Source organism: Lipomyces doorenjongii (genome assembly GCF_038497915.1).
Source record: "Lipomyces doorenjongii strain NRRL Y-27504 unplaced genomic scaffold V1508scaffold_47, whole genome shotgun sequence".
Taxonomy (NCBI): domain Eukaryota; kingdom Fungi; phylum Ascomycota; class Lipomycetes; order Lipomycetales; family Lipomycetaceae; genus Lipomyces; species Lipomyces doorenjongii.
In genome coordinates, this window is record NW_027118114.1 from 82355 (window position 1) to 100720 (window position 18366).

At 45.1% G+C, this 18366-nt stretch overlaps 8 protein-coding genes across 8 annotated transcripts; 6 read left to right on the forward strand and 2 right to left on the reverse strand.

The window, feature by feature from the left end:
* Nucleotides 1-452: 452 nt before the first annotated feature.
* V1508DRAFT_374066 (nucleotide-diphospho-sugar transferase) lies at nt 453-2082 on the forward strand (the record flags this gene model as incomplete). Its single annotated transcript, XM_066937547.1, has 6 exons — nt 453-546; nt 650-698; nt 755-866; nt 913-1187; nt 1244-1571; nt 1642-2082. 6 exons carry the CDS (start codon nt 453-455, stop codon nt 1891-1893), a joined length of 1110 nt encoding a protein of 369 aa, XP_066794317.1. The 3' UTR covers nt 1894-2082.
* Nucleotides 2083-2361: 279 nt separating this feature from the next.
* V1508DRAFT_358160 (Septin-domain-containing protein) lies at nt 2362-3815 on the reverse strand (the record flags this gene model as incomplete). The annotated part of the gene is made up of 3 exons (XM_066937051.1): nt 2362-3009; nt 3067-3530; nt 3596-3815. 3 exons carry the CDS (start codon nt 3813-3815, stop codon nt 2362-2364), a joined length of 1332 nt encoding a protein of 443 aa, XP_066794318.1.
* Nucleotides 3816-5100: 1285 nt separating this feature from the next.
* V1508DRAFT_422113 (uncharacterized protein) lies at nt 5101-6353 on the forward strand. The gene is made up of 3 exons (XM_066940977.1): nt 5101-5281; nt 5384-5443; nt 5503-6353. The coding sequence occupies exons 1-3, from the start codon at nt 5262-5264 to the stop codon at nt 6032-6034; spliced, it is 612 nt and encodes a 203-aa protein (XP_066794319.1). The 5' UTR covers nt 5101-5261; the 3' UTR covers nt 6035-6353.
* Nucleotides 6354-6560: 207 nt separating this feature from the next.
* V1508DRAFT_440916 (uncharacterized protein) lies at nt 6561-11169 on the forward strand. The gene is made up of 6 exons (XM_066942276.1): nt 6561-9329; nt 9378-9555; nt 9610-10020; nt 10073-10252; nt 10303-10790; nt 10842-11169. Exons 1-6 carry the CDS (start codon nt 6712-6714, stop codon nt 11014-11016), a joined length of 4050 nt encoding a protein of 1349 aa, XP_066794320.1. The 5' UTR covers nt 6561-6711; the 3' UTR covers nt 11017-11169.
* V1508DRAFT_422118 (tyrosine phosphatase family-domain-containing protein) lies at nt 11074-12153 on the reverse strand. Its single transcript, XM_066940978.1, has 2 exons — nt 11699-12153; nt 11074-11643 (listed from the first exon to the last, which is right to left on the reverse strand). The coding sequence occupies exons 1-2, from the start codon at nt 12125-12127 to the stop codon at nt 11308-11310; spliced, it is 765 nt and encodes a 254-aa protein (XP_066794321.1). The 5' UTR covers nt 12128-12153; the 3' UTR covers nt 11074-11307.
* Nucleotides 12154-12321: 168 nt separating this feature from the next.
* On the forward strand, nt 12322-13089 carry V1508DRAFT_422119 (60S ribosomal protein eL43). The gene is made up of 5 exons (XM_066940979.1): nt 12322-12439; nt 12508-12518; nt 12588-12639; nt 12706-12866; nt 12931-13089. Coding segments are annotated over exons 2-5 (279 nt in total). The 5' UTR covers nt 12322-12439; nt 12508-12516; the 3' UTR covers nt 12995-13089.
* A 551-nt stretch (nt 13090-13640) lies between these two features.
* On the forward strand, nt 13641-15513 carry V1508DRAFT_434035 (uncharacterized protein; the record flags this gene model as incomplete). Its single annotated transcript, XM_066942005.1, has 3 exons — nt 13641-13893; nt 13965-14021; nt 14084-15513. 3 exons carry the CDS (start codon nt 13641-13643, stop codon nt 15511-15513), a joined length of 1740 nt encoding a protein of 579 aa, XP_066794323.1.
* Nucleotides 15514-16868: 1355 nt separating this feature from the next.
* Nucleotides 16869-18357, forward strand: V1508DRAFT_422130 (mitotic checkpoint regulator, MAD2B-interacting-domain-containing protein). The gene is made up of 5 exons (XM_066940980.1): nt 16869-17256; nt 17317-17561; nt 17635-17754; nt 17806-17863; nt 17920-18357. Exons 1-5 carry the CDS (start codon nt 16899-16901, stop codon nt 18006-18008), a joined length of 870 nt encoding a protein of 289 aa, XP_066794324.1. The 5' UTR covers nt 16869-16898; the 3' UTR covers nt 18009-18357.
* The last annotated feature ends 9 nt before the right edge of the window (nt 18358-18366 follow it).

Sequence of the window (18366 nt, forward strand, 5' to 3'; positions counted from 1 at the left end):
TTCGAAGAGCAAAATAGGTAGGGTAAATTGCTTGAACTGGGCGAGTAAACTAGAGCATACTCGGGTACGTATAAATAGATCAGTTCTTGCGTTACGAAGATTATCCGTCGGAGTCGGCGCCGATTGTCGAGACGGTGACGTAATACTGCATGTGCCTCCTAAGCCCACCACCACGAGTCCGAAGTCGACGTCTATAGTCTCTTCAGCAGGCCCATCGCTTTTTGTAGTTTATGCTGCTTCACAAGAAGCACAACGGGCAAATAACTGGTCTCAACGCAAAGCGCAGTGTGACAGCCCAGAGCAATCGGGCGTGGCCCTCCACTTACATTATTACGGCAGCATTCGCTCCAGTATCAGTCGGCAATGGCATCCTCTTATAAGGATAAGACCACTCTGCCACGGATGAATCCTACCACGAACACTCTATTTTGGCGGTATCGCAGACATCCAAAATGGTCACGGATATTGCAGCTCGTAATGGCAGTAGCGTTCGTTATCTGCCTCATTGGGTTCAGCAGGTTCCTCGCCGACACACCAAAGACAAAGGTCTTGAAAAATGGCGCGTACGATAGCAGCAAGATATATACACTGAAGGATTTTACGAATGCATATGGAATTTCACAAAAGGATCTATCCATGCTTGTTCCAGCTCCGGAGCAGATTGGCAAAGAAAAAGCCACACTGATAATGCTTGTCAGGTGCGACATGATGATTTGGACTGTACAGACATATTCTAACGGATCGATTGATTTAGAAATCGCGAGCTAAATGATGCACTCAAGTCAATGCGAGCTATGGAAGACAGATTCAATCGCAAATTCCGATATCCGTGGACTTTTTTGAACGATGAGCCATTCACCCAAGATGTAAGCTTAGCACGCTATCTGTCCAACACATTCTAACAAGTCTCAGTTCATCAATTACACGACCGGAATGGCCTCAGGAAATACATACTATGGGCTAATTAATAAAGATCAATGGAGTATACCCCATCATATCGACCAAGACAAGGTCAAGGCAAATATGGAGACTATGGTATCCAAAAATGTTATCTATGCTGGTAGTATGAGCTATCGTCACATGTGTCGATACAACTCTGGTTTCTTTTATCGACACCCACTCTTAGCCAATTTTCAGTGGTACTGGAGGGTGGAGCCAGGCGTTGACTACTTCTGCGACATCGACTAGTGAGTACTGGTCTGCGCCATAAACTAGCATGTCGTTCCCTCTAACCTTGCGATAGTGACGTTTTTGAGTACATGAGAGTACACGACAAAGTGTATGGGTTTGTCATGGCAATGTACGAATACCTCGTCACCATCGAGACCCTTTGGGACTCCACCAAGGAATTTATAAAGAAGCATCCGCAATATCTCGCTAGTGACAATTCATTAGATTTCTTTGTTGACAACCATCCTCCTACAAAATCTGGTGAAAAAGAAATTACCGGAAATTACAATCTATGCCACTTTTGGAGTAATTTTGAAATTGCCAGTTTGGATTTCTGGCGGTCACAGGCTTATCAAGATTATTTCAGTTACCTGGATTCCGAAGGAGGATTCTTCTATGAGGTACGAAAATTTTAGTCCGAGAACGTTGGCCGTGGTAAAAAAAAAATAGTATGCTAACAGACCGACGCAGCGATGGGGAGATGCGCCGATTCATTCCCTTGCCGTGGGGTTGTTCCTTCCAAAGACCAAGATACATCACTTCGGCGATATAGGATATAGACATCCGCCTTATTCACGTTGCCCACAGGATGTGGAATCGCACCAATCTGGTAGATGCTTTTGTTCACGAAGAGACCACTTTGACGATGATGGATATTCGTGCTTGCCTCGATGGTGGAATGTTGCCGGTCAAAGCGTGGGAGCGGGGATCAAACTTGATTAGTGATTCTGTGTTAAGATATATCTGAGACACGCAAAGTTGTACGTATATGGGACCATCTACGAATGAATAAACATGGGTTTGTTAGGTATGACCTAATTTTGACGACGAGAACAGCGACTGGAAGTGTATGACTAAACGAGTGATCATCAAATAATACAAGAGTACAAAGGTATAAGACATACTGAACACATCAGAACCCTGGCAACTGTTTTTACAAGCGCAATGCACGGTGCACATAAACTCGTCCGTGTCCTACGCCATGGCTGATTATCATATTTCATCAAGCTCATGTCTCCATCATCCATCATGTCATACAATAAGTGCGCCAGATTAACAATACCAAAGCAAATCACAGTCTACACTAAAACGCGACCACAAAAAATGTAAAATAAATTCCCATAACTTTACTAGAACTCTATTCTCTTTTTTTACTCTTCTGGACATATAAGCAGTATTAGGGAAAGGTTCCTAAGATCGCAAGGAAAATCCTTTCTTCCTACTCTTCTCTTCTGTAGACATATAAATTCTGCCAGATTCAATCTGAGCCTTCTTGGCTTCCAGATCACGACGTTGCTTATCCAGAGATTCCTTCATCTCTCTGTGACGGGCAAAGAGCTCGTCCTCTGACTGTTTTAGTCTCTGTTCCTTTTCAGCGACCTTCTGTTGAAAGACCATCCTCATCTCGGCCTCCATCTTGAGGAGTTTAGCTTGGTGTAGTGCACGCTCTTCCTCCTGCTTGAGAGCTGGGTTAACTTCCTTAAAAACCGACTGGTCCTGTGAAACGCCCATCGCCATGAGCTTGGCAGAACGATAATTCTCGTACAGAACCTCATTAGTGTACTCCTTAAGTTCCTCCATATAGTTCTTAACGAGCATCGCTCGAAGCTTGAGGAAGTCACAGTGATCCTCATTGTCAACTTCAACTACGCCCCAGGGGTACTTTCTACCCCTGACAACGCGTCCATCAGGAGTAGTGACTTCAGACGTCGCGCCCACAATGGCAAATGGAATCTTTGATATAATAGTAGTTTTTTCCTCCATTGTCTCGTCGCTATCGACCTCATACCGTGGAGTTTCGAACAGATTGATTTTGTGGTGATCGAGGTCAGCCCGTATCTGCGTTTGGAAGAGGTTAGCATGCACATGCCAAAAACATTCACTTATCTTACTTACCCTAGCTTTAAAGGCAACAATCTCTTCATCCGTGAGGATGTCTGACTTGGCGATAACTGGAATCAAGTTGACTTTATTATGTAGCTTCGTCATAACTTCGATATCCAGGGGCTTCAATGAATGGCCAGTAGGCGCAATGAAGTAGATAACCGCATGAATACGATTATCAACAATATTCGCGCGATTTGCTTTATTCTCAGCCTCAAGGAATGCATCAAAACGCTGCTCGATGTTCTCTACTATGGGACGCCACGCGTCCTCGTTGTTGACGAAGTCGCCAAAGCCAGGCGTGTCAACAACAGTCAACCGCAGCTTCACGCCGCGTTCTTCCAGATCCGCAGAAATAGATTGAATGGCAACTGTCTTGGGGATCTCAGCCGACGGCCGCTTTTCTGAACGTGGTGGATACAGTGGCATATTGAAGAGAGTGCTGACTAACGTTGACTTGCCCAGTCCACTTTCACCTATAACAAGGGAATTGTTAACTTTCTATTGCCGACCAGGAGAACAGGATTCCAGTATGACATACCCACAACCATAACGTTGAAGTTGAATCCATTTTGGATACTTTTGCGGTGCCACTGGATAGGCAAGTTCGAGAAGCCGACAAAGCCCGTGAGCTTCCGTCGTACGACGTTTGTCCCACTCCCATTCTGCAGAACATCCACAGTGTCGATGAGAATAGACGCGTCTCTTGATTCAGATTTTTGGTTGCTCGGCGAGTCGGAAGATTCAGATGGGGTGGCCATGCTGATGGAACTTATTGGGGCGGTCGATGGAGGAGTAGCGGGCGAGTTGGAGGGGGCAGACGCAGACGACAGGGACGACAGGTTCGAGTTGGATGGCTGTAGCGCCTGATCCGAAGATGGAGCTGAAGTCATATGAAGTCAGATTACAAGCAGGTGATGAAAATAGAAGTGCACTGTATGTGAGGTGACGAAGTAATAATTCCAGAAAACTTGGGGCAAGAGACAAGAAGTCTCACTGGCGTCGCGAAGAGGACGGAAGGGGGACGCCCCAAAAGGGGTAGCCGCGACTTCGCCGCGCGACACAAAACAACTTGTGACAGCCGTGATTTCGCGGCCACCGTCTATAGTCCAGAACTTCACCGTCGTCTTCCAAAAAGAAGAGTAACACTCACCAGATTGATTAGCTTAGAGACGAGTTTGACTGTACTTCGTCGAACTTGAATTGGTTGCAGCGAGAAAAAGGTCCCAGGAACTCAACGCGTTTGAATATTGCCGACTGGCTTCCACGCCCGGTCGCAACTGTGAGTGAGGGATCTTATTGTCAAGTAACCCTAACCACACTCACGCGCATTCAGTCTCTCGCAGACGCGTCATTCCATTCTCTTCGCGCAACTAACGTGCATCGCAGCGTCATGTATATGGACTCATAGTGCACTGAAGTCAAACTGTTTTGTTCAGAGTTACGATGTTATTGCTACAAGATATTAAGTCTTTCGAATTGGCCGAAGTTCTGGAGCGAACGCGCTCTTGTGTTCAAGACACTGCGAGGAACTGAAAACAAAAGACCATACAAACACACATCCAGAATTCGCCGTGGTCTGAGACCATTGACATTTACTAGATCTGGACGATACTAAAATGACCTTCGGCAAGATCGAAGTGGTGGTAAATTTTCGACCGTTCTTGCACAAGCACAAAAACCAGGTAAACTCTCACCAAGTCCTCATCCGATTGCATATAAGCTTCATGAATTCAGGATTTGCGTTTTACCCAAGCCTGGCGACCTGTATGGCGAGATCAGTGATAATACGGCGCTGGTCGCCGGTAAAATAAGATCTTCGGATACTTAGGGAAAGTTAATCAGCAAAGAGAACCTCAAAGACGGACAAGTTATGGCAGATATATTGTTTGGCGATGATACAGTTAAGTGTCTGATGAGCTGGGAAAAATGCTCAGCCACAACCAGCCGCAGCCAAGCCACAGCCATCTCGTGTCATTCAGCTGCCCCGAGGATTATTTTGGCCTTTTCAGGAGAGTCACGCACTCTTCTTTGGCTCTAGATCCACGGCGCAAATCAGACCCGGAATCCGCCTAAACAGCGCCCAACTCTTGAGCTGTTATTTTATCTTCCCGGCTATCAGCAACTTCTTATCGAATGCGTGTTCGGCAAACCATAGTTAGTTTCTAGGCCGGTACATCTATCTGTTGTGAATCGTCACCGTCTTTATGTCCTTCCTTCCCTATTGGTGAGTCATCCGACCAACTTTTAAGGCACATTTTGAGCATGGATCCGGCGGCGGCCGCTGCCGATAAGACAGAGAAGAAGCTTGCTAACGTCTTTGATCCAGCACTGTCTGCGACAAGCAGTTGTCAGTACCAAACAATAACATTTTGTACTGCTCGGAAAAGTAAGTGGCTCTCGGTCATCGTAAGACAGTGTATACTCTGCTAACGGCTACTGCATCAGGTGTCGCCGGAAAGATGCTCACGTTGTGCGCAAGGTGAGCTCAGGAGGATTCTCCACTACTCCTTCCTGGTCATCGACATCTCTCGCATCCACAGGATCATATCCGTCTAGTCCAGGCTTGCATGCTTCTTCTGGTGTGTCTTCTCAGTACTCCGACGACGTTTCGGCCCATCCTCTGTCAGCCACTGCACTACCGTCGACACCTCCCTTACGAAATAACGGCTTTGATCTACCGGCTTCGTATTCATCAGCATCTGCGATGATGATTGCCAAGGGTTCTCGTCAACGACATCCGAACAGCGTATATTCGTCATCCCCACGCTCGATTGACCTTGTGTCGCCTCTCGTGCGATCACCACCGGCCTCAGATCCAGGGAGAACCCAATATTCGGCTAGCAGCTTAATGGACCATTCCTATGTCATGCCTTTGGTGGTCGAAAAGAAAACAGATTTGCACCCGGAACCTGACGCTCAACCAAAGGAAGGTAGTCTGAAAAGATTATTTTATTTCAACGAGATTCAGAAATCGTGATTTTCGCCGGTTGAATGAATTGCACGATATTATAGATCCTAGATAATAGGAACATTGAGAGGTTTATTGGGTTGGGTTTATTATCGGACAATAGAGGTTTGTTTGAAATTGATGTTTCATGAACATCCAAGGTCTGGAGTATTGGCGCTTGCGTAACTTGGTTCGGTGGTTTTGCATTGGTATATCTTGGACGTCTAACCATATACATTATAATGTCAAGTTGAACAACAGTTCGGTTCATAAATAAGTTAAATGCCGATTATTCACGTTGAAATGAATGCATTTTCTACAATCCGCAGCTACACTGACCTTGAACAGCAAACTACTAGGTCGCTTCTGACAGAGCCGCTGGTGTGATGCGAACTCTGCCTACGAAAATAAATAAATAAATTTTGCGTAGAGTTGAAAATTCGGACTGAAAGCGGAAAAAGAAGTGGCTAGTCTTCTTTTGGTTAGCGTGTGGCTGGAATGGGGCTGTTACGCTTGCCCTATTCTTGTACTAATGTTCAGGTTCCCCGGGGATACGCGTCAATCGTCTAAGCACAGCCAACCAAACCCATCGTCGACATTTTTCTATGCACATTTAGATCTGGCTCTATCTTCATTTTTCATACTCCTTAGAGAGCATATAGAGCATTGCAGCATTTTGGCTGCCTCTTAGCACTGTATTGTGGATCATGGACGATTTCAACGGTTACGGCGCCTCCAAATATGGCTCGGGCGCTCCTATGGGTAGCAGGAATCCATTCCTGGATCAGTTAGATGCGGTCGATGCCAACGATAATCCGTTTATCTCCTCTCCCTATGCAGCAACAGAAGATAATGACAGCATAAGTCCATACTCGAGTTCGGCTCTGGATGCAGATCCATACGCAATCTCCTCGCCTAACGTCCCGAATATTGCTTCGGTGCAGCCGACCACCCATTCGGACAGCACACGATTGTCCACTTACAATGCTTATAGTACTTCGACTACCGGCCTTGATAACTATCAGCCATACTACGATCCATCAAGGGATGATCCGTTTACGGACGAGACCGCATACGATATGGGTGATCTGTCAGGCACCGGTCGTCGCCGGTCAAAGCTGCCCCCGCAATCCGGAGTTAGCGGATTCTACGGCAGGATGAAGCAGAGACTGGGAGTCGGTCCTAAATACTCGGAAATGGATCTTCCATTGACAGATGCACGGGCCCAAGCACCATTGGGTACAATCGATGGCCGTGGTGTGGGTGCCACTTACCGAGACGACTCCTACCGGGATACGGAGCCGTCTAGGGAATTTGATATTCGCCAGATCTTCAACAAAATATTGCGACGAAAGCCTGTTGATCCATCTACACTGGGTCCTCGTATCATACATCTGAATGACCCGGCGAGCAACGCCCGTAACGGCTATCTCGACAACCACATCAGTACCACAAAGTACAACATCGCGACTTTCTTGCCAAAATTCCTTTTCGAGCAGTTCTCTAGGTATTCCAACTTGTTCTTCCTTTTCACATGCATTATTCAGCAAGTTCCAAACGTCTCGCCAACCAACAGATGGACAACTATTATCACTCTTGGTATCGTATTGCTGGTATCGGCAGTAAAAGAATTGATTGAGGATTTCAAACGACGCAATGCTGACAAAGATTTGAACAATGCGCCCATTTTGGTGCTGAACAATGGAATTTTTGAGACAAGGAAATGGGTTAATGTGTCTGTTGGCGACATTGTACGTGTGGAATCTGAAGAGTCTATTCCGGCGGATATGGTCCTGTTGGCCTCGTCAGAACCAGAAGGTCTCTGCTATATTGAGACCGCTAATCTTGATGGCGAGACAAATTTGAAGATAAAGCAGGCTTTGGACGAGACTGCCACCCTTGTTAGTCCCACGGAACTGAGTCGACTGAAAGGCAGGATCAAATCCGAACAGCCTAACAGCAGCCTGTACACTTATGAAGCGACTATCATGATGGAGACATTTGGTAACGAAAAGGAGGCTCCCTTGAATCCTGACCAACTTCTTTTGCGCGGCGCGACGCTTAGAAACACTCCTTGGATTCATGGCGTTGTCGTTTTCACCGGCCACGAGACAAAGCTAATGAGAAATGCAACCGCTGCTCCAATCAAGCGAACTGCAGTCGAACATATGGTTAATCTGCAGATTATCTTCTTGTTTGCGATTCTTGTAATTCTTTCTGTTATTTCGGCCGCGGGCAATGTTATCAAAACAGCGGTGGCAGGTCCGACGTTATCATACTTGTATCTAGCAGGCACAAACAAGGTTGGCCTCTTCTTCTCCGACCTTCTTACGAATTGGGTGCTCTTTTCAAATTTAGTACCCATTAGTTTGTTCGTTACTGTCGAGATCGTCAAGTATTACCAGGCTTTTTTGATTTCATCAGATCTTGACATGTACTACAAGCACACAGACACACCTACTATTTGCCGCACTTCTAGCTTGGTCGAGGAGCTTGGTCAGATTGAGTATATCTTTTCCGACAAGACTGGTACATTGACCCGCAACGTTATGGAGTTTAAACAGTGCTCAATTGCTGGTATCTGCTATGGTGACGAGATTCCCGAAGACAAGCGTGCAACTGAAATCGATGGCCAGATGGTCGGCATTTTCGATTTTAAGACATTGAACGATAACCTGGATTCGCACCCTACGAAGGAAGTTATCCATGAGTTCCTCACGCTGATCGCCACCTGTCACACTGTCATACCAGAGCGAAAGCCTGACGATGATCAGATCAAGTATCAGGCAGCGTCACCAGACGAAGGAGCATTGGTTGAAGGAGCGGCCAAGCTTGGATATCGTTTCACGACAAGACGACCGAAATCTGTCACTATTAACGAATTGGGCACGAACGCAGAGTACGAGCTTCTTAATATTTGCGAATTCAATTCAACCAGAAAGAGAATGTCTGCAATTTTCAGGTGTCCTGACGGCCGAATTCGCTTGTACTGCAAAGGTGCAGATACTGTCATTCTAGAACGTCTCTCTCCAGGCAATCCGTATGTGGAGGCTACGATGCAGCATCTTGAGGAATATGCCGCTGACGGTCTCCGTACTCTTTGCCTTGCAATGCGTGCCATTTCGGACGCGGAGTATGCAGAATGGAGCGCAATATTCGATCGAGCCGCTACTACATTGACAAATAGATCAGAAGAACTTGACAAAGCTGCTGACCTGATAGAGAAGGACATGTTCCTTCTCGGTGCGACTGCTATCGAAGACAAACTGCAAGATGGTGTACCGGATACGATTCATACTCTCCAGACAGCGGGAATAAAGATATGGTTAGTCCTTCGTCGTTGGCATTCGACGACCGTAGCTAACACCTTCAGGGTCTTGACTGGTGATCGCCAGGAAACTGCCATTAATATCGGAATGTCTTGTAAGCTTCTTAGCGAGGATATGAGTCTCTTGGTTGTGAATGAGGAATCCAAAGAAGATGCGCAAAATAATATCAAGAGCAAGTTATCTGCTATTAAGAGTCAAAGTGCCGAGACGCAATTACTTGACGTAAGTGTGAAACGCTATCAGTCACACAGGAAGTATAGCTGACTCATTTTCCAGACTCTCGCTCTGGTTATCGATGGAAAATCTCTTGGGTTTGCACTGGAGAATGATTTGGAGAAAGACTTTTTGGATCTCGCTATTATGTGCAAGGCAGTTATATGTTGCCGTGTTTCTCCGCTTCAGAAAGCATTAGTGGTTAAGCTTGTGAAGAGACATCTGAATGCTATCTTATTGGCAATCGGTGACGGTGCAAATGACGTTAGTATGATACAAGCTGCTCATGTTGGTGTCGGTATAAGCGGAATGGAGGGCATGCAAGCTGCTCGAAGTGCGGATGTTTCTATCGGCCAGTTTAAGTACCTGCGCAAGCTATTACTAGTCCATGGAGCATGGAGCTATCAGCGATTGAGTAAAGTGATCCTCTATTCGTTCTACAAAAATATCACTCTCTATATGACGCAATTCTGGGTCTGTTACATATTACGTATTGTGCTTAAGGGTATCACTAATTGTCTTCTAGTATGTCTTTCAAAATGCATTTTCTGGACAGGTAATCTATGAGTCATGGAGTATCACGTTCTATAACGTTTTCTTTACTGTCGCACCCCCATTCGTCCTCGGTGTGTTTGATCAATTTATCAACGCTCGACTGCTGGATAGATATCCGCAGTTATATCAGCTGGGACAAAAAGGGACTTTTGTAAGAACGCCTATGCTCGTTTTGTTGAGATGAATATTAACGCAGCATAGTTCAATGTTCGAAGCTTCTGGGCATGGATTTTGAATGGATTCTATCATTCCATTATCCTTTACGTGGGTGCTGAATTTACCTATCGAAACAGTCTAAAGGAAACGGATGGTCTTGTTGCCGGGCACTGGGTGTGGGGTACGGCTCTGTACACTGCTTGCATTCTTACGGTTCTTGGGAAAGCCGCCTTGATTACGAATCTGTGGACAAAGTACACGGTTATATCTATTCCCGGATCTTTCTTATTTTGGCTCATTTTCTTCCCTGTTTATGGTACAGTTGCACCATTGGTTGGAGTCTCTGAGGAGTACTATGGCATAATGCCGCATTTGTACTCCGAACTGCCGTTTTGGGCTATGTGCGTTATTCTTCCTATGCTTTGTTTGATTCGCGATTTTACATGGAAATATGCGAAGCGCATGTACTTTCCGAAATCATACCATCATGTTCAGGAGATTCAGAAGTATAATATTGCTGACTATCGACCACGGTAAGTTTGATGTGTTCTGTTGCCGCTAGAGATAATACTAATTCGTTCCAGGATGGAGCAATTCCAGAAAGCAATTCGCAAAGTGCGGCAAGTGCAGCGGATGCGGAAGCAGCGGGGGTTTGCGTTTTCTCAAGCCGACGAGGGTCAGTCGCGTATCATCCGGGCTTATGATACTAGCCAGGGACGTGGACGGTTTGGAGAGATGAAAACATTGCATCGGAAGTAGTTAGCGCTACTGGACAATTGGATAGGAATAGAAAAAGGATGTTTGGATGATTTCATGACCTGTCTCTAATATCTTAATTGTATTGTATATGTAGGTTTATTCTAATTGGTATTGTACATTTTTGACTGATATAGTTTAAGACGAGAAGACATAGAATTCATATCCATTCCCGCGCCTAGCCCTCCACTCAATAACGCCCGATACCCAAAATGCTCAATTGCCATAACGCCACAATTTAACCGCCTCTCCCATATTTGTTCACAATAGAACAATTGAATCAAGCATACATGCTTAATGCTCTTCCTCGTCCTCACCTATTTCCTCTCTCACTGTCGAATTGTCGGCGTTTTTGATCTTCACTGTGGGATGGTTCTCGACAATACCTTTCCTCGACAACCCCATCCATATCCATGGGACGGTATCCTGCGGGAGTTGAATTTCCGCCTTATACTCCTCGACAAATTTGTGATCTGCTGCCGACACCTCTGAGTAATACATGAACTCGGAGAATATGGATGAGGTGCGCCAAAAAGACAGTTTTCGCAGACATGCAATAACCAAGCTCGTTGCCTGACTACCATTTAAGCAATGCACATATAAAGGAGCATGCTGTTGGCTAATTATGATCTACACGTAATTTTATCAGAATCTAGCCGTCATGGCATTATGCGATCAACCATACCTCGATTGCCTGTGTAACTTCCTTGTAAGTTATCGGAAGCCCCTTCTTTCCCGACTTTGAGGTTTTTATGTGTGTCATTTGGATACCTTCGTCATTACAGAATTTCTGTATCTCATCCTCTAATGGTTCGGGCGTAAGCGACAGAATCGTCTTCAGCTTCAGTCGTCGCAGAAACGGAAGATTAATCTTTCGTGGATACAGTCCTCTATATAACTTCGGCTGAACAGTCCCGTATCGCAGTGGGGTAACTAAGAGCGGTGGATCATTCGCTTCACCAGGGGTCGCATGACCACTTACGCATGTGCTTGTTGGTTCGTTGTGACCCCGAATTGTTGGCGTACTTCCAGACGAACGGACTTCATAGTCATCATTGAGTGCGGTTCTTGCCGGAGAACTTTCAAGTAAAGTTCCAGGTGTGAAACTAGTCATAATACTTGCTGTCAAATTCCGGAATATGCAGGTCATATCCTGCTGGCAGCCAACGGTCGTGACATATGCTGTACTTGGAAGGTCACGTGACAGTTCTGGCTTTCCGAAGGTATTGTGCGGCGCAGGATAGGGCTTAACCCTTCATAGCTAAGCCGGCTCACCAAGAAAACCCTTCATGGATATTTGCTCACGACAGAAGACAGTCACGGTCGCATTGAATTTCACACTAGCTTGGTAACTCCCAAGAAGCGTGACTTGTTGGTAGACCCTTTGATTGTTTATTCTCCATCCAAGTTTATCACCAGCACAAAGGTAAGCTACAGTTGGATACTACGTATGGTTGATAATAGCATGCAGTCCTCTAACGTAAACGTCAATAGATATACAAAATGTTCGTGGAATTTCGGATTGAATATTGCTTCGTGATGTCAAGTGGTCGAAGGTGCTGATTGATTTCCAGGACGAAACGCACGAAAAAAGTCGGAATCACAGGAAAGTACGGTGTCAGATACGTAAGCTACCGTCTGGAGAGATTGTTTTCAATGCATGGTAGATGTGATAATAACTGACATGGTCAGGGTTCGTCTCTCAGAAGACAATCGAAGAAGCTTGAGATCCAACAGCACGCTCGATACCTTTGCTCTTTCTGCGGCAAGAACTCGGTCAAGAGATCTGCGACCGGCATCTGGAAGTGCCGATCATGCTCTAAGACCGTCGCTGGCGGTGCCTACACTCTCTCGTATGTTACGACTGTCGTTCTGTAATATTGGTAGATTGGGGTGTGGCTAATATTATTCGAACAGTACTACTAACGCCGCTACCGTCCGATCTACTATACGCCGTCTGAGAGAATTGGCTGAGGCATAAATAGAATATGTTGTTATAACTTGGACTCGGTTGTTTTGTGTTATATAGTAAAATTGCTGGGGCTGCGAGACCGTAATACAATGTATCATCACAAATCCATGCATTACATCACATGCAACCTTGTGCAATAATTAGCCGGCGCGGCAGGGAAGGCTTATATCACTAAATTGCTATCATCTCGGAGTATCCTGAATGCTGTCGTGGATGATAACATACCGTAGACTGCGATCTGTATATCGGAGGCTGCTGAGACGAGAATAATTGTAAACTCCGTAAAAGAATATATCAAAACTTGTTTGAGCTTCCCGATTTACGATATTTTGTCACAGTTGCAACAGCTCGGTGCTGATCTGTTACCATCCAACGTTGCCGGATCGATGAGATAAGACGCTTAGTGCATAAATTTCCAGGAACAATGGCGCGACCATATAAAAGATGAGGACCACGCACCATCTCCGGCCCTCCTTACCAACATGCACTATTCGCAGCACCAAAATAAATATTTCTATCAAGAATACCTTGGTATTATACCAAGTAGATCTAGGATACTTTATTCTGTCTGGTGATAATGCCAGAGAGTGCGCTGGTGGCGTATTCCCGATTCAGAGTCTGATTGTCACCGTTCGCCGAAGTATTAGGTGTATTGATGGAGGAGTACCCTTGTATCATATGTCTCCAAGGTCTCCCCACGATTGACCCTTTGGAGGTTCCAAATCAATCGAAGAGACAAAAGGGCGTCGCTGTTGATGTCCTGCAAAGAAATTTAGTTGCACCGGAGGTTTCAGAGGACGCAGGTCCTTCGGACGTGTATGACGGTACCAACAAGATCGCGCGTTTGGTACCTTGTGGACACAAGTTGCACGATAGTTGTATTCAAATGTGGACAGAACAAGCAACAAGTAAGTCAAGTTCTATTTACGTTAACAGTGGCTTGAATCGTTGTACAGTTAATAACATGATTGTGTTATAGGTTGTCCTACTTGTCGAACCAACTTCAATACTGTGGATATCCTGCATACTGTGAAAGGTATTGTAATCTGAGGAAATATCAGCTATGAAGGAGACTACTGACATGAGCATCTGGTCTAGGGGATCCCGTATCATCATACAATGTGGAGACAAAGGTCCAGGTTGCAGAGCTGGACGAAAGTCTACTTGATCTCGAGCAGTTCGAAGACGAGGAGGATCTGTGCACTTGCCTTGTATGTGATCTCGGAAGCAGAGAGGATGAGCTCCTATTATGTGATTCTTGCGACGCTCCTTATCATGCCAGTTGCTTGGGTATGGATGGTGTGCCCGTCGAGGCATGGTATTGTCCGTCGTGTGTCGACAACCATTTGGTTACGGAATCGATGATGCGTGTTGCAAATTCCCGTGCTAGAGTTACTAGAACGAGGCCGCTTCGTCGTACGACTCGGTCAAGGCGGAGGCAAACTCGACTGTGGGATCGCGCGTGGCAAGCTGTTTGGGATAGGTTGAACAATGATTTGGATAATGTCAGCGAGGACGATAGTAACAGTCACTATGAGAGCACAAGGAGAGACGATTCTGCTAGTCAGAGGGATGCGGACGAATGGCGTGTATGGCGCATGCGTTTAAGAGTGGCAGAGGCCACAGGCGGGTCATCCTTTTTTAGAAGCACGGCATCTTTGTTCCTGAATCCACCACGGCAACCTGGGGAGACTCCGGAAATGGTGGATTCATGGAATATGCTAGAGCAAGCTCTTGAGATAGAGGAAGGAGCAAGTTCTACTTCAGAAAGCGGAGGTTCTCGCCGAAAGCCATCACATTGCTTTGCTGATTGGCATTCCAAAAGGCCAAGTTCGGTACCTGACGAGTCAGAGTTAAGCCCTGAATCATCGCGAAAGCTTAAAAGACCGAAGTCACACAGTCGTCAATCTTTTAGCAATAGCACCCCGGCCGAGAAAGTCAAGTCCACGTCCGAGGGACCGTCCTTAATGAAATCTCTGCTTCAAGATATTAGACGACCATCTTCACCTTCAACAGATCCGCACTCACATGGAATTGGTATTCCCCTACCAACGCCGACACCTATGTCGCCGCCGCTTGTGGCTAGTCCAGCACCGTCCCATAGCTTTTTCCGATCGCCTTCAGGATCGCCTGTACTGATGCCATCGCCAAGGTCTTTACCCTCTCCGACTGGTGATCCTATGTCACCAATTCTGTCATCGATGTCTCCTGTTCGTCCTCAGACATTATCACCAACTTCGACAGCTTCAAATTCGCCGCAAAAGCTCCAGTTGAGTTTGGAGGAGAAAACTCAGATTCAAGAAATAGTTCGCGACGTGCTTCGTCCGCTCTATAGATCTGGTGAGGTATCTAAGGAGCAGTATACTGACGTCAATAAAAGAGTCAGTCACGTTCTGTATGATCTGGCCATCCGCGAAATTCACTCCAATGAGTCCTGCTCAGTTGTGGAGACTATGAAAGATCGTTGGGTGGATATTGCGACGACGAATGTTCGATTAGAACTTGAACGGGAACGGAGTTCGGCGTAATGATTATTAAAGTTGGCATTCATTCGCATCATATGATTCCATTTCGGAGTTTTAGTACTGGTTATAATTATGCTTTGGTTTAGAATTTGCGCGCGAGTCTGCGCGCGTTTGGTGTTTAACATTTGCCACGGTGGAGTTTCATTTGTACTCTATGATAATGTACCGGCCATGTGTGTATGTTGTATATATGCTGTACTTACGTTTTTAATGCAGCTATTGTGAGGACCGCGGTTGTTCGTTCATCGTAAGTAATCCTTAATTAAATGGTGGCAGCGCTATATATGACCGGCGCAGGTATTTCTTACCGAACATCTATTCAGCTACATTATATGCCTCAAAGTACGTTGGACTGTGCAGTCACAAGACTGCGACGCTTTGTGCCTACAAAGGATTCCTTTCGTAAAACATCAGAAACTGGCAAATAGTCACTACTAGGTGTATAAAGTTATGTGTTTCATATGTTAATCAGTTATAGATTTGCTAGCGGCAACTTGTGATTAAATTATGGATATTTTCATAGATTTATTTCTCGTTCATCGCTGTGATTGTTATTAATCAATGTTTTGGCCGCGTTGAGTAATTGTCCAGTTTAGCACGTCATTATATCAAAGTTTGGTTTGTACTTGTTGCCTGGGCAGGTGAGACTGCAATCCGCAACTTTGGAAATATATATACGGTATTGGATTTATTTTGTACGCATTAGATAAGTACATGGTTTACTTATTATACATTTATAAGTTACTTATTATACAAGATAGCTAATTATGGCAAGCAAAGCTAGGCCGCTGTACTCATCTAAAATACATCGATTTTTGCTGACTAAGCCAAATAGACTTAGAAGTTTGCCTCAGGCACTACTCTATCAGTTGCGGCCATACCAAGAAGAAAACACAGTTCCCCGTCCGATCAACACCAGTTAAGCTTCTTTGGGCCTACTTAGTACTGCGGTGGGAGACCACGCTGGAATCGTAGGTGCTGCAATTTTTTTGATTTACTGTACATAAATTTTTTGTCGTATCAGTTATGGTTTATGTAGTATCACTCTAGAAACTACTTGGATAGTTTCATTATTATATTTTAGTTGTGGGAGCCAGCGAGATACGTCTTTGGTGAACCCAATCAACCCATGCAGCTCGTTACTTCCACGCGAGTACTTAAATAATTTTATTTAATTACTGCTATTGAAAATAAAATAAATTTCTAGGAGTTGTTATGTTGAAAATAGGCGAAAGTTCTGCTATGGTCGCTGTCAATTCGGTTTGCTTTACAGTGTTAGCGTACCTCCTAAGTAAAATATGCCGGAGCCTTCAAGATTTAGGCGCGCCGCACGATCACTAAACTCCTAAGACTTTAACCATATGGTACTTTGGGCCTGCTGTCTTTGAATGTTACGAGAATATAGTGACAGGTTAATAACATCTTTGTCAATGTCCTCGCCAGTTAAGCCTGATACACCAACACCCAATAACGTCGCTGTCAAGCGTACTGCGATCCAGCCCTTTTTCGCCGTTAAGAAGAGAGCGAAAACTGGGAGCAAGTCTGGCCGGATATCAGATAGAGATCACAGAACCAACAATGAGCCAAGTACATCTCATTCAACGGATAAATCACTTCTACTAGAAGCGAACAACGATTTCAACAACCGGGAGAAGCGGACAAAGACAGACGATGCCACTGACAATGACCCAGTAGCTACGATCCCGATGAAGAAGCGCAAATCAAGGTTAGCAGGAAAGTCATTAGGTGAGGAGCAAGACCGTCATAAATGATACAACTAAGCGCTGTCACTCTAACACAGAAAAGACCTTGGTTTAGTGGATGAAAGCGACAAGAAGTCACAGAGGTCACCAGTTACGAACTTCAGCGGTCCTTATAAACCTCTCATGCTTCCGGATCTCTCGGAACTCGACGGAGAAACAGTCATAGAGCCTGAGCAGATATTTAATGGTCAGGTGGCGGATACTAGCAGTCGGGTTGAAACATCATCCAAGGACCCTGCACAAAATTTAAAGACGATAGCACAAGAAATAGGCTTGAGTGATTCCAATGTAAGCTTTAGTTTATATTGGCATTTTGCTTATATGAAGAATATGCGTACAGCTTGCTTACATGTCCATGTAGCTACAGATACTGGAGGGACGACACAGGAAGACAGATCAGCCAATTCGAATCGTGGATTATAGTGTTGATGAACAATACAGCTACAACCAGTCGCTGATAGCGTCCGGAGCTGCACAAACAGTTAGTAGACATTCGAACTAGTCAGCGTAACCATTAACAATTGTATGCTAGGTGCAACCGTTGCGATCAATTGGATCTGGAAAGCATCAGCTGCGTGGACTGATAAACTGTATGTCGGACTCTTTCGGCATCTTGCGAGCCTTCCCTAACATTATTTCCTTATAGCTGCGACACAGCAACGAGAAGGTCTGGAAGAATCTTTTGCTAGTGGCAGGCGAAATAAACGAGAATCGGGAGCTAAATATGGATTTTAAGACCCCAAAGATGATGAGCCAGGCATCACAAACTTTTGGGATAGCGGACAATCTTATCAATGCGATGTCAACAGATATAGGAATTAATACTTGCTTATCTGAATATTATGTATAGTATCACTGGATTTGGAGTATGGATTGTATAATAATATGTGTTGATGGCCGTATCATTCATACATGGCAAAGTTACAGTTTGGATCACCTGAGTTGATAACCTGGACTATTTGACATTAGCTATGGTGGTTCTGTAAACCGGTTCATAATGTCATAATTTGATTAAGATCTTTCGTGGTCTAAATCGTAATTGGATAATTTGATATGGAGACGGAAATTCTTTGGTTAAGTTATACACTACTAT